The 13,906-nt window shown below is 41.7% G+C and overlaps 1 protein-coding gene across 1 annotated transcript; it reads left to right on the forward strand.

Moving 5' to 3' along the window:
- The first annotated feature begins 4,844 nt into the window (after window positions 1–4,844).
- LOC127765538 (WRKY transcription factor WRKY24) lies at window positions 4,845–7,421 on the forward strand. Its single transcript, XM_052290491.1, has 5 exons — window positions 4,845–5,225; window positions 5,340–5,543; window positions 5,741–6,327; window positions 6,415–6,576; window positions 6,686–7,421. Exons 1-5 carry the CDS (start codon window positions 4,965–4,967, stop codon window positions 7,140–7,142), a joined length of 1,671 nt encoding a protein of 556 aa, XP_052146451.1. The 5' UTR covers window positions 4,845–4,964; the 3' UTR covers window positions 7,143–7,421.
- The last annotated feature ends 6,485 nt before the right edge of the window (window positions 7,422–13,906 follow it).

Below are 13,906 nucleotides of genomic sequence, written 5' to 3' on the forward strand. Positions count from 1 at the left end.
GCCGCACGCGGGATCCGTTCGCCCGTCGCTTGGGGACGCCGGCGCTCTACAGCGCGTGGGCTCGCGTCGACTCCGCCTGGGAGAACGGGATGAACTCGTCGCGTCGGGAGGCGCCGGGCTGCCCGTCTCTCCGCGTGCACGGGTTTTTTTTGTAAAATCACCAACACACAGACGGGGCGAGGAGACAGGAGACGGGTTGTACATGCCCTAAGGCATGCGGTGACGTCTTGGTTTGGAAACTTTTGCAGCACACATGGTAAGAACAACACGTACGTAGTAGTACGTTGGGAATTCGCGCAGCATACACACGGGTCAAGCCTTTGTCGCCGTGCGCGCGTGCGTGCGTATGTCACGGCGGTTCAGAAGCTACGAGACACGGCGTTGCTTCGTTCTTGCACGTACGCACCTGCACCGGCACCGGCACCGGCGTGTACCGTGCCAGTGTCTAGTGGACTGAAGACAGCTAGTACCACGCCAAATGCTAGTAGTAGTAATTAAGTGCCACTTGTTGAAATCTGGTGTGAAATTTCCAATTTTTGATGTTCTAACACAACGGTCTCCATTTTCCCGACGAGTAGAGATCGAGCAAGTGATTAAAAACGCGCATACATGTATGATCATGAGTCGTCAAAAGGAAGTTTCTCTTGGTGTAAAAAAAAGTTTTTCTTCTGTTTTCAAAATTACGAGTCAAAGAAAGCTTAGCAAACATGAGTGGCAGGAGCAGTAGTGTGATTATAAGATCAAGCCATCTTATAATTAATCAGGAGTGGGCCGTGGGCGAGTGGCACATGCTCCGAAGAAAGACGTGAGGATCACAAAGAAACGGTCTTCCATTTTCCAGGAATGAGAATATATATGAGATGAACGGAGAACTTTGATGAGTTCAAACAGAAGCAGCATGGAGAAAGGAGCGTCCAAAATCTGAATGGCCCATGGCAAGATCTAGCGAACAAATTAAAACAGATGGAAGTGCTCACCAAACACCGTAGAGAAACGTCAGCACGTAGACCCATCCGTCCACGTCTCCAGCCTCCAAGTCACAAACACGAAAAAGGAACACTGGATGCCACCAGGATGGATCCTTTTTCGCATCTTGACGCCAACGAGTAGCTAGTTAAGAGTAATCGTTCATATAGCACCTCAACGTGTTCATGTGTCCTTTATTTTTGGATAATTTTATTTTTCTGCTCGATCAAACCATATTCTCTTTTCTGCCATCAAAATTTTGCTCTTATCTCTTTCGCCACTATTCATTTGTGCTCATGTCTCTCTTTTTACAATTGTCATTGGTCAATGCCAATTGACCACAAGATTTGTCCATAAAAGACCATTATGCCCTTATAAAACAAGATTGCTAAGGGACGATCGATTGCCCCTAGCGATTAGATTCGGACCCCCCTCTCTCCACCTGGTTTTCTTTCCTAGTTTAGTAAATTTATGCATTTAAAGTTTGTACACCTCAAGTTTACACATCTAAAGTTTAGAGACCCAAAGTTTATAAATCAAAAGTTTATATATCTGATTCAAATTTGAATTTGAATTCAAATATTTTTATATATAGTATTTCTATACATCTAAAGTTTATACATAAAGTTTATAGACCCAAAGTTTATAAGTCAAAAGTTTATATACCCGATTCAAATTTGAATTTGAATTCAAATATTTTTTATATATAGTATTTCTATACATCTAAAGTTTATACACCTAAAGTTTATAGACCCAAAGTTTATAAGTCAAAAGTTTACATACCCAGTTCAAATTTGAATTTGAATTATATCCGATTCAAATTTGAATTTGAATTCAAATATTTTTATATATAGTATTTCTATACATCTTAAAGTTTATACACCTAAAGTTTATAGACCCAAAGTTTATAAGTCAAAAGTTTACATACCCGATTTAAATTTGAATTTGAATTCAAATATTAGTTTATAGACCCAAAGTTTATATCAAAAGTTTACATACCCATTTCAAATTTGAATTTAAATTCAAATATTTTTTTATATATAGTATTTCTATACATAAATTTTTTCAAGTTTGTTTTTTTATTTTTTTAAAAAATATGGTGTAGTAGGAAGAGAAGAAGGGGAGGAGAAAGGGGGGAGAGGAGTGTATAGGGGTGGATGGGGATCGATCGCCCATTTGCTAGCCCCCTTATAAAACACTAAAAAAAGAGAGATATTCAAAAATTCAAGGAAATATAGTTTTTCATTTTAAGTTTCCAAAGGTTGTGTACAATGTATAGTAAGATATTTAAATTAGTTAGGATGGTTTTACATGTAACTTTAAAATGAGATATTTTAAGAAAAACTTTGTTTCTTGGTATTTCTTGGTGCCTGTTAAAATTTCAATTGTTATTTGATTTTGAAACATCCGCAAGGGCTACATAGGGGTGTAATGGCCTTTTATAGCAAAGTTAATGGTCAATTACCATTGACTTGACGGCCATGATAAAATACAACCCACACTAACAGAAGAATGGTAAAAGAGATAAATGCAATCTTTTTAAGAGTAAATTTTATAGAACCCACCTATTATGATCCAGGTTGTACAAATCACATGGATTTTAGCACGTGAAATGTAACCCTGAGTCTTATACAAGAACAGTTAACGATTTCTACATACTCCTATATCAAAATAAAAAAAACAGATGTAACACTCATATAATAGACAAAAACTCAAAATATTGTGATACGATTGTAGAACTTAAAAAAATATGGTAGATCAAAGTTAAAGTGGTTAACGGTGTGATTTTGTGAAACTTTAAGACCATAATATCTGGGGTTATATATCATGTGTCAAAATTGCTGTGGTATTATACAACTTGGACTATAAATAGGTGGGGTTTTGTGAAATTTACTATTTTCTAATGATAGAAGGGATAATACAATTACATCGAGTGGCAAAAGGAAAATTTCCTGTTTCTTTATTTTGATAGGTATAGCACCTCAATTCAGTTTGGCGCTCTTGTCATGTGAGCTTTTCTTTCTGTGGTGACATGCATCTTCAGAAAACGGGATTTCCAATAAGATTATCGGAAAAAAAAAGAAACATTTCCAACAAGGTGGGATCCTGCAGGATCCCCTGAAAAAAAAATACTGAGATCTTGAAAGTACAGTAATACACAGTATATCAGGGTTGTATCTGCAAAGTTCTTCAGAGAACACCAACAATCTGTCCTGGTGACTGGGTCATGTTGAATGGTCTGCTAAGAACAGCGTGGCAGTAATGATCAACGGACAACATCTCTGCTCCAAACCCAAACTGAAAAAAGGGTAATAAAACGCTCCAAGTAGCAGGGACATAATTGCGATTTAGGGGACACGCCTCCTGTAGTAAACTTGCTCCATGGATTTCCTTCCAACCATCTGACCCACGAGCTAATCTTGAACTAGAAAACCTTAACAGACGCGTTGAATTCATGCAGAAGGTAAAGATTCAGTAAAATCCGTGAGGTAGAACTAGGAAAACCAGCCAATCCGAATCCCAGGAACACACGGCTAGCTCGAAGAAGATTGCCCAAACAAAATGCCTATTCTACATCTCGACCACATGGTCTCATTTCTGCTCTCAAGAATCACATGCCTATTGAATTCCATAATCATTTTCAAGAAGCAAGCAATCCGGAGATGTATATTTTCTGATTTCCTCGTATGAACATTTTGTTTCCCGTGACCTCCCTCCTGAAATAAAAAGGGGTTGCATTCAGAGTTTGTGAACCCAGGAATGTTCAGAAAATCGGAGAGCTCTTGTTCATTTTTTCAGCAAAAACTAGCCGGTCTTTTCGTTTCCTGACGTCAGTAAGGCTTTGTTCGGTTAATTCTTGTGAGGGAGGGATTTAAGGGGATTTATTTTACACCTATTATGATGTGAAATTACTCCTTCTCAATCCCCTCCAATTCTCTTCAATTCCCTGTAAACTGAACAAGGCCTAAGGGAGGTCCTGTGAACCCAATAGTTTATAATGAGCTTAATTAACTTAATTTAAGCATAAACAGAGCACGGGGTTTCATTTATCAGGTAATCAGGTTTCCCTGAGGCATTTATGTTTGACTTGTTACTGTATAAACTGTAGAATTTCGTCGCACGTCAATATGCATGATTAAATATAATCTTGTCTTAGTGAACAATGACCATACGTATACTCGGCTGACTGCAGTTCTGCCGTAAGTAAGATGGTGATCAAACAGAAAAGAGGTCAAAACCACTTCCTCCCCACTACAAAATTTAACAAGCAGTAGCCTTGCATCTAGAAAGATGACCTACCTGAGGTGTAATTTTACACTCCTTTATGATCCACAAAATTATGATCAAACAAGAACGAAAAACACAACGGATCCAATTTAAGAACGAACCAGTAAAAGCAGGCAAGCAGCCAAGGTAGCACCAGAAATGGATAAACCTGTGTGTGGTGTAACATAACTCCAATTAATAAACAAACAAAATTTGATCTAAAAATATTGTCTCTTGTCCTGTAGCTTGAATCATTTTTTACCCCTGGACATTACCTTTAAACCGAATTTATTTACCGCAATTCAAATCCACCAGATTTACCCATAATCCCATTGAAAGTTTTGAGCAGGTCAAAGAAACCATTCCTGGCCACCAACCTCTCTATCCGCCAAAAACCCTACCCGCTCCACACGAAACAAGCCGCACGGCCCCACGCAGCTGCGAATCCCGTCCCCTTAGTGGTGGGTATAATATCTCGTCAGCTTCGCGCAAGCGCTCGCACAATGCGCCGCCAGTCAAACGCCACGAGCTTTGACCAGTCAACGGTCAAAGTTTCAAACCTCTATATAGTTTCTCCTCCTGTCCGTCCAAGCAATCCAAACTCTCTCTTCCCTCCACCACCGCTTCCTCCTTCTTCCCGTACGTACACGCCGGAGGCCGGACAGAGACACGAACCGCACGGCGACGAGCTGTGAGACGCGGCGGTTTTGGTCGCGACCTGAGGGATTCCGATGACAACCTCGTCGTCCGGGAGCGTCGAGACGTCGGCCAATTCGCGGCCGGGGACGTTCTCGTTCGCCAGCGCGAGCTTCACAGACCTCCTCGGGGGAAACGCGGGAGCCGGCGGCGGAGGTGTGTCCAGGTACAAGGCCATGACCCCGCCTTCGCTGCCGCTCTCGCCGCCGCCGGTGTCGCCGTCGTCCTTCTTCAACAGCCCGATCGGCATGAACCAGGCCGACTTCCTCGGCTCGCCGGTGCTCCTGACCTCCAGTGTAAGCACGCACGCGAATGGGCCGAGCTCCATTAATGGCCTAATGCCATGTCATTTCTGTACGGTTTTTCAGATGATAATGAGAAATTGAGAATTGAACCTTGCCGGTTTTCAGATCTTCCCGTCGCCGACGACGGGCGCATTCGCGTCGCAGCACTTTGACTGGAGGCCGGAGGTGGCGGCGGCGCAGAGCGCCGATCAAGGCGGCAAGGACGAGCAGAGGAATTCCTACTCCGACTTCTCGTTTCAGACGGCGCCTGCGAGCGAGGAGGCCGCGCGAACGACGACTTTCCAGCCACCGGTCCCACCGGCCCCACTGGTGAGTGAGAGCAACCATAACGTCAGCTGTTACCCTTTTTGGAGGGGTCCTTCGCTGACTTTGTCCAAAAGAAACTACTCCTAGCATCTTTCTTTCTTACTCCTAGCTAAGGCATTTTCACTATTTCAGTTTGCAAATTGCAATAGTCAAAACCCAAATTATAGAAGTAGCCTCTAAACAATAACCTTTTCTGACAGGGGGACGAGGCATACAGAAGTCAGCAGCAGCAGCAGCCATGGGGCTACCAGCAGCAGCCTGCAGGCATGGACGCGGGTGCCAACGCGGCGAGCTTCGGTGCGGCGCCGTTCCAGGCGACCTCGTCGGAGATGGCGCCACAGGTGCAGGGTGGCGGCGGGTACAGCCAGCCGCAGTCGCAGAGGCGGTCGTCGGACGACGGCTACAACTGGCGCAAGTACGGGCAGAAGCAGGTGAAGGGGAGCGAGAACCCCCGCAGCTACTACAAGTGCACCTTCCCGAACTGCCCGACCAAGAAGAAGGTGGAGCGGTCGCTCGACGGCCAGATCACCGAGATCGTGTACAAGGGCACGCACAACCACGCCAAGCCGCAGAACACGCGCAGGAACTCCGGCTCGTCGGCGGCGCAGGTCCTGCAGAGCGGCGGCGACATGTCGGAGCATTCCTTCGGGGGCATGTCCGGCACAGCGGCGACGCCCGAGAACTCGTCGGCGTCGTTCGGTGACGACGAGATCGGAGTTGGCTCCCCTCGGGCCGGGAACGGCGGCGGCGACGAGTTCGACGACGACGAGCCGGATTCCAAGAGATGGTGAGTGCCCTGTTCCCAAACCTCTTCGCGCCAAATTATGTTTGTTGAGATAAAACAGTGAACTGAACATGTTCACCATAATATCAGGAGGAAAGACGGTGACGGCGAGGGGATCTCCATGGCTGGCAACCGGACGGTGCGGGAACCGAGGGTGGTCGTCCAAACCATGAGCGACATCGACATCCTCGACGACGGCTACCGCTGGAGAAAGTACGGCCAGAAGGTGGTGAAGGGCAACCCGAACCCAAGGTAAATAAAGAACCCAAAAAGTCCATTTTTCAGTTCGTCTACTGGTGTGATCGCGCGTGTGTATCTCTCGTACTTGTACTTATCGTGCGTGCTGCTTTCGTGTCTGCAGGAGCTACTACAAGTGCACCACGGCCGGTTGCCCCGTGCGGAAGCACGTGGAGCGCGCGTCCCACGACCTGCGCGCCGTGATCACCACCTACGAGGGGAAGCACAACCACGACGTGCCCGCCGCGCGGGGGAGCGCCGCGCTCTACCGCCCCGCGCCGCCGGCGGCGGCCGCCACCAGCAGCCACCCGTACCTGCCGAACCAGCCGCCGCCCATGTCCTACCAGCAGCCCACGGGGCCACAGCCGTACGCGCTGAGGCCCGACGGGTTCGGCGGCCAGGGACCGTTCGGCGGCGTGGTCGGCGGGAGCAGCTTCGGCGGCTTCTCCGGGTTCGACGACGCCAGGGGCTCGTACATGAGCCAGCACCAGCAGCAGCAGAGGCAGAACGACGCGATGCACGCCTCGAGAGCCAAGGAAGAGCCCGGAGACGACATGTTCTTCCAGAACTCGCTCTACTGACTGAAAGAATCGTCGTCGTAGGAATCTCAAAGACATGACACGACGGAAATTGTAGTTTAGGGGGGTTTTGTACTTGTACGTACCTAGGATATACTGTAGTCTTTGATACATTTGTTTATTTGTTTGGAGGGCCCAGGAATGCAGATGGCTGCAGAAAAGGGTACCGTCCCTTAACACTGGAGATGGGAGGAAAGGATGTACTCCTGTAGGATACACAGCAAATTTTGCTCTGTAATTTTTTTCACATAGAAAAATGTTGTATACAATTTTAATTTTTTACATCATCAAAGATTCATATCCTCTAAATGTAATTTACTAGGGGGAAATAAATATATATGTGTGTATTTAAGCAATACCAGACCGATCAGTGCTGCAACTGTACATACTGATTGAATCAAATCGGTTTCCGGCAGCCCTTCCTAAAAAGGACTGAGTAAGCACAATCAAATTTCTTCCTGTCGGGTTCTGACGTGTTCAGTTTCATCAGCATAGCCTGGAAAACTTTCAAGCCTCCTTGCGTGGCTACACGCCAACAGTTCAAAACACCTCATCAGATACACGCGTTGCCGAGAGACGACAGATGTGCACGACTACTACTAATGGACAGGGAACAGCAAAACTGAGTTAGAACTAGTCAGCAAAGAAAAGCAATCGAGTTTAGCAGCCACACAGCGCAAGTATTTGGCCGTGGATCTTGACCATGGTTCTCACATACCTAACGAGCTGAACGTCATTTGACCGTGTCCCCGAAACCAAATGAAACGGCAGAGGTCCAAAGTCCAAACCACGCAGAGCAAGTCAGCTCCCGCGCCATCGGGTACAGCAGTAATAAACCAAGCGCGAATTACCCCGTTCGTGTTACGTAACCGAGGCCAAACACATGCCCGCCCGCCACCACACGAGCTGAGCACGTAAAACCCAGGCCGATCTACCGGACGTCCACGAGCCCGAACGCGGTCAAAGACACACAATTGTGTGCGTGTTTGCCCGCATCGCTCGTGTTACGCGGGATGGCTCGCGTCAGCGAGAGCGAGCTCGCGGAGGGATCGCGGACGAGATGGTTTTGGCCGAGCAAGAGAGAAGGCCGGGCCGCGCTCTTGTAGATGAGATGGCAGCAGCAGCGGGACGGCACGGCGCGCGGGACCGAATCAAACGGAGGCAGGGGTCGCTGCACCTCTCCCCATCGGGCATCGGCGCGGCGTCTTTTGCACTTTTTTTGTCTTTGCGCCTCCAGATGGACGCGGACCACTTCCGGGCGACGTTGATGCGTTCAGGTTCGGGGCCGGGCGAGGCGGATGGATATGGTCATATGGATATGGATGCACCGGCACGAAGATGGCTACTTGCCAAATTGGTGTCGGGTGTTCGCGTTGGAGCTCAGCTGCTGAGATAACCTGCTACGTGTGCAGGGCAATTCGCGCAGTCACGCACCCGTTGTGGCCGTATGTGACGCGCACGCCGGACCGGCTTGCTCTGGTAGTAGAGCAAATGAGCGATGGACGTGTCTTACAGTGGACTTTACTGGTGGGCAATCTAAATTAAGGCGCAGTTCACGGTGGAGGCTATGCCAACTTTATGGAGAATTGGAGATCATGAATATTACATAATCACGCTTGCTTATTTGACTAGAGATAGATAATGGGTCGGATCCTCTTTAAGGGACTGCCTACACAACATTTGACAGATTTTCTAGGGTCCTATCATGCAGATTTTTTGTCCTTTAGATCTACATCTAACAACAGACAAAAATATACAGAAACAACACTAAAAAATCTGTCACACGGGCCACATGGATAATCTGAATCTCATATGGGCTCAAGTGGGCTCAAAATGGGCTCAAGCCCAAATATCAAAATTGAGCAATAAAGAAAACAAACAAGCCCAAACAAATGCAAACATGCCCATAACCTGGAAACGAAAATTTATACACTAAAACACTAAAAGCCCAAATTATTTACCAGGCCCATTCAAAAGCCCAATTAGCAATATGACGAATTAAAGCCCAACTATTGCAATAAACCCAAATATTAGAAACGCAGACACACAAATAGCACAAATCTTAAAGCAGGGAAAACACCAACTTGAGAGTCAAGAAAGCTCACACCCAAAAGCAAACAACACACGTGATAGTGTTCCCAGATCCAGAACTCAACAAACCAAGACATGGAGAATTAGAGAGAAATTGAGGGAGAAGAAATCAGGTAATACGCTATGGATCAAATCAAAGGAACAGAAACAAATCAACTCCACCAATCAGAAGAACAATTAAATTAGATGGATTTGAAAGGTACAATTCCTCTAACCTCTGAATCTTGATTTCAACAACATCTCAACCTCTTTGTTCTGAAGAAATTTGAAGTTTACACATCTCATAATCTCAAACTGTGATCAAAACCTGAAGATAAAGTGGAAGATGGAAATTACTTGGGGACATCTAAAAGCAAAAAAACAGGTACTCAAATTACCATCTGATTACTTCTCTGTACACGATCCAAAAACTCAAATTAGCTGCATAAGTACAATATATTCATTGCAAAATTGTTCAATATTATCACATTAGATACATGATAACTAAAAAGCATGCTTGTTCAGCAAAAACCAAGCATAACCCTGCATTAGACTATCTTATTAGTATCCTGCATATATATTATACTGTACTTCATCTTGTCCACTATTTAAAAACTCCATACATGGTTTTATCTGAATACAAAAGCAAATCATGAAAAAAGAAAAGCAAATAGATGCATTAAGCAGATCTGACCTCTCTGCAAAAAAACAGATCTATAAAACTCTGAAACTGAATGACAGAATGAAAAACTTAAATCAAATATGCATTTTAAGATTTCATAATATCATGCATCTATAAGATACTATGATGCATGTATAAATAAGCTTGACAAACTAGTTGAAAATACTGCATTCTACCAAAGATATACTTTACTCAAAAAATAATGCATTACTTATGTTAGTAGCAATGTAAGTTCTTGTATAATATGATGTAACTAAAAAATACATACAAATCAGCAAGATAAAACAAGTTCCAGAAAGTTACACTGCAATATAACTGAAATTACATATGTAAGTTTAGTACATGTGTGATGTAAATGAAGGTGTAAATATGGTTCAATTGTTATGTAAGTTTTCAAATATATAATTTACATAAATTTGCAAGCATAGTGTCATCATAATTGCAGCTCTAATATATACATATATATCTCTGTGCACAAATGCAGGAACTTCTGAAGTTAGCAAAGAGCAAAAAATCTCGAAAATATCGAAAGGATCAACATCAGCTCCAGAATCAGCAAAGAGGAAGATAACAACTGTAGCAGGTATGATTTCAGTTAAATTTGGAAAAAAAAACAAATTTAACTGACTTGTGGTCAACAAATGAACAATACATGACTTGAAGTTTCTATGGAATCTTACGCTCTAAAATATGATCAAATGTACGACATGTCATACTACAAATCTAATCATTTGTTGAATCATATCTTGTTATTAACTTGTCAAACTTCAAAACTTTGAATAAAAAAAAAGCTGTCATGATCAATTCAAAATGACTATAATTGAACAAAATTTTATTTTCATATAGGTTAACCTACACAAATCACAGATATAGCAAAATATAGTTTATCTTACATAAAAAATGATATGCTGGTAAAAAATACATACAAATCAGCAAGATAAAACAAGTTCCAGAAAGTTACACTGCAATATAACTGAAATTACATATGTAAGTTTAGTACATGTGTGATGTAAATGAAGGTGTAAATATGGTTCAATTGTTATGTAAGTTTTCAAATATATAATTTACATAAATTTGCAAGCATAGTGTCATTATAATTGCAGCTCTAATATATACATATACATCTCTGTACACAAATGCAAGAACTTCTGAAGTCAGCAAAGAGCAAAAAATCTCGAAAATATCGAAAGGATCAACATCAGCTCCAGAATCAGCAAAGAGGAATATAACAACTGTAGCAGGTATGATTTCATATACATACATACATACATTATTATCAAGTTCCTATGATATTTGTGCAAATTGGGGATTAGTATTGAATATTTACATGTACAAAAAAAATAATTACACTTGTAATTATAGTACAAAACCACTGTAACTTGCCATGTAAATAGTATTAAAATATGATGTAAATTTATAATTTGTCTGAATAAGTTCCAATAAAGAGTAAATAAATGAACCATGCTTACCTAACATTATGCACCATGCTGCATAATCATAAAAAAAACATTTTTCACCTAGAAAAAATAGAATCATTTTTCAACAAGTCAGAATCATGCTTACCTAGCATAAATGCTTAGTACAAAGAATTTTGAGGAATAACTATTACAATTGCATTTGAATTTTTTTCAGGTCAAGACAAAGCACTGATTGAGTCATACAACAAAGAGATAGTAGACAAACATAATACATCAAATGAATCAGATCTTGTGCAGGTTAATACTACAGAGAGCTAAAACCTTAAGTACTTTTCTTTTGCTGTCATTTTCAATATTGTGCTTTTGCAAAAGGAGATGGACAAATATCAGAAGCAAAATTCAAATCATTATGGATATCCTTTGTATGATGAATTAGCTCTGTGGCAACAAGATAACATGTCATATACTGGTGTTAACGACCAAATTTGGTAATATCAGCATCGGAAAAGGAGATTAGATCAAGGTGGAGTCGAAGGCAGAGATTGATCCAAGAACAGAGCAAGAATCGGCTGAAGTCCAGATCGGCTACGGTTAGGATCAGCTGGGTCTGAGTCGGACTAGGTGAGCCGATGCAGCCGATTCTGACAGTATAATTTGGTGTATGACATTGGGTTGAATTGAGGTGCTTCAAGATGGCAATTGTATCTATTAATTAGGATGTTTTATGTAACTTCCTTAGATATATGTTTGGGCAAAAGTCTGCCGCAAAGACTTATGGTATCTTAGAGTTTGTTAGAGATAGTGGTCGTGTCCGGTATGGACATATCTTGTAATTCTCGGGTATAAATAGACCCCGAGCCCTATGTAATTTTTAACACATACGTTCAATACAATTTCGGTGCATCGCCACCTTTTTGCTTTAATTTTGTTTCGACGAGTTCTTGCTTTCGGGTTGAGCTGCATCGGTTTCGATCTTCAACAAGAGGTAAAACTTGTTATGATGACTTGTGTTCTCGAGATTAGTGCTTTCATCTTTATGACACTCTAATCTTGTCTATATAATTCGTCGAGTTATCATATATCTTACATAATCTTTGGCAATATCGTCATCTAACCTACAATCGGCTAACATCTGTTAATAGAAGGCAGCCGATTAGGTTAAATAGCGACGTTGTCCTAGATTATATAAGATATCTACCACTTTATGAAACACTCAACGGCTTGATTGTCTAGATATTGTTCTTCTTTTCATACTTAATGCTGCATCACTTGAGTTTGATCTATTAAGTCATGCTTAGAATATCAATCTCTAGCCTGTCCTCTGGTTGCCGATTAGGGTAGTATCGGAGTTTCAGCCGATCTTATCTGATTTAACCATGTTCGATCTATATGCTTCAATGACATGTTAAATTCGCCCTTTATGTCAGGATCTTATTACATTTAAGTATATTAAGCTTTTGTTTGGTATATTATATTTGTTTTGATATCTTTATATAAAGTAGTATCGGAATATTAGCTGATACATGCTAGATCTATCTGATCGGCTATGCTATAAACATATATAATCCTGTTATTAATATATATATATATATATATATATATATATATATATATATATATATATATATATATATATATATATCGATCTAAGTGATTTATACTGTCTCGGCATGGTGACCGATCTATCCCAATCACTTGATTTAAGTATATATTAATATAAGAACTATATATCGTTAATATCTACAGCCGATCGAACAGATTTAGTTCCTTACTATCTATTTATAACCGTCGATCGATTCATATATGACATCGGCTCAAAGATAAATGATATGTCATCGGCACCTAGCCGATCGGCTATCATTTATAGATTTAACCACGAATTCTTTGTCTCTATTTCTTGTTGATTACAGGATCAAATCAACTGGCATGCTCATACATTTGAAGGCGAGCTTTGGACCTGCACTGGAGTTAAGCAGATCTCCCAGGCCTCGTGTTTTTTGTCAACAACTGGCTTAATGGAACAAATAATTAATTCGCAACCTTCAAGTTCCGATATGCAGGTATGAAAGTATTGAAAAATTTAAATATCTAAATTTTATTTAACTAATACTACACATCTCTTCAATTAATATGTATATATATACAGGGGCAAGTCTCAATTATTACTGGAACACCAAAAGCATTCCAGGTACAACACACATTTAATATATTGCATATTTATATACAAGTTATGCTAATTCCATACAACAACAAGCAGAATTCAATGATACTTACAACAAGCCGGACAAGTTCAGAAGACATACAATGGGATTTTACTACAACAGCAGGAGATAACTATTATCAGGTATTTCATTTCACACATATGGAGCAAAAAGTGCAAAACTTACTTACCAAAAAAAAATTATGTCATTGCAGCCAAGTGAATTTGAGTATTCAATGCAGTCAGCTGTCAATACAACAAGAGGAGATAATAGATCAGCTGACATAATCATGTAGGTATAGCAACATAAATTTAAAATGCCACATATAGTATACAAAATGTACAGAAGTTTTATATGTTGTTACAATTTTATTGTTTGCAAGGGTGATCAAAATGG

This window comes from Oryza glaberrima, chromosome 1, assembly GCF_000147395.1.
Source record: "Oryza glaberrima chromosome 1, OglaRS2, whole genome shotgun sequence".
In the NCBI taxonomy this organism is placed as follows: domain Eukaryota; kingdom Viridiplantae; phylum Streptophyta; class Magnoliopsida; order Poales; family Poaceae; genus Oryza; species Oryza glaberrima.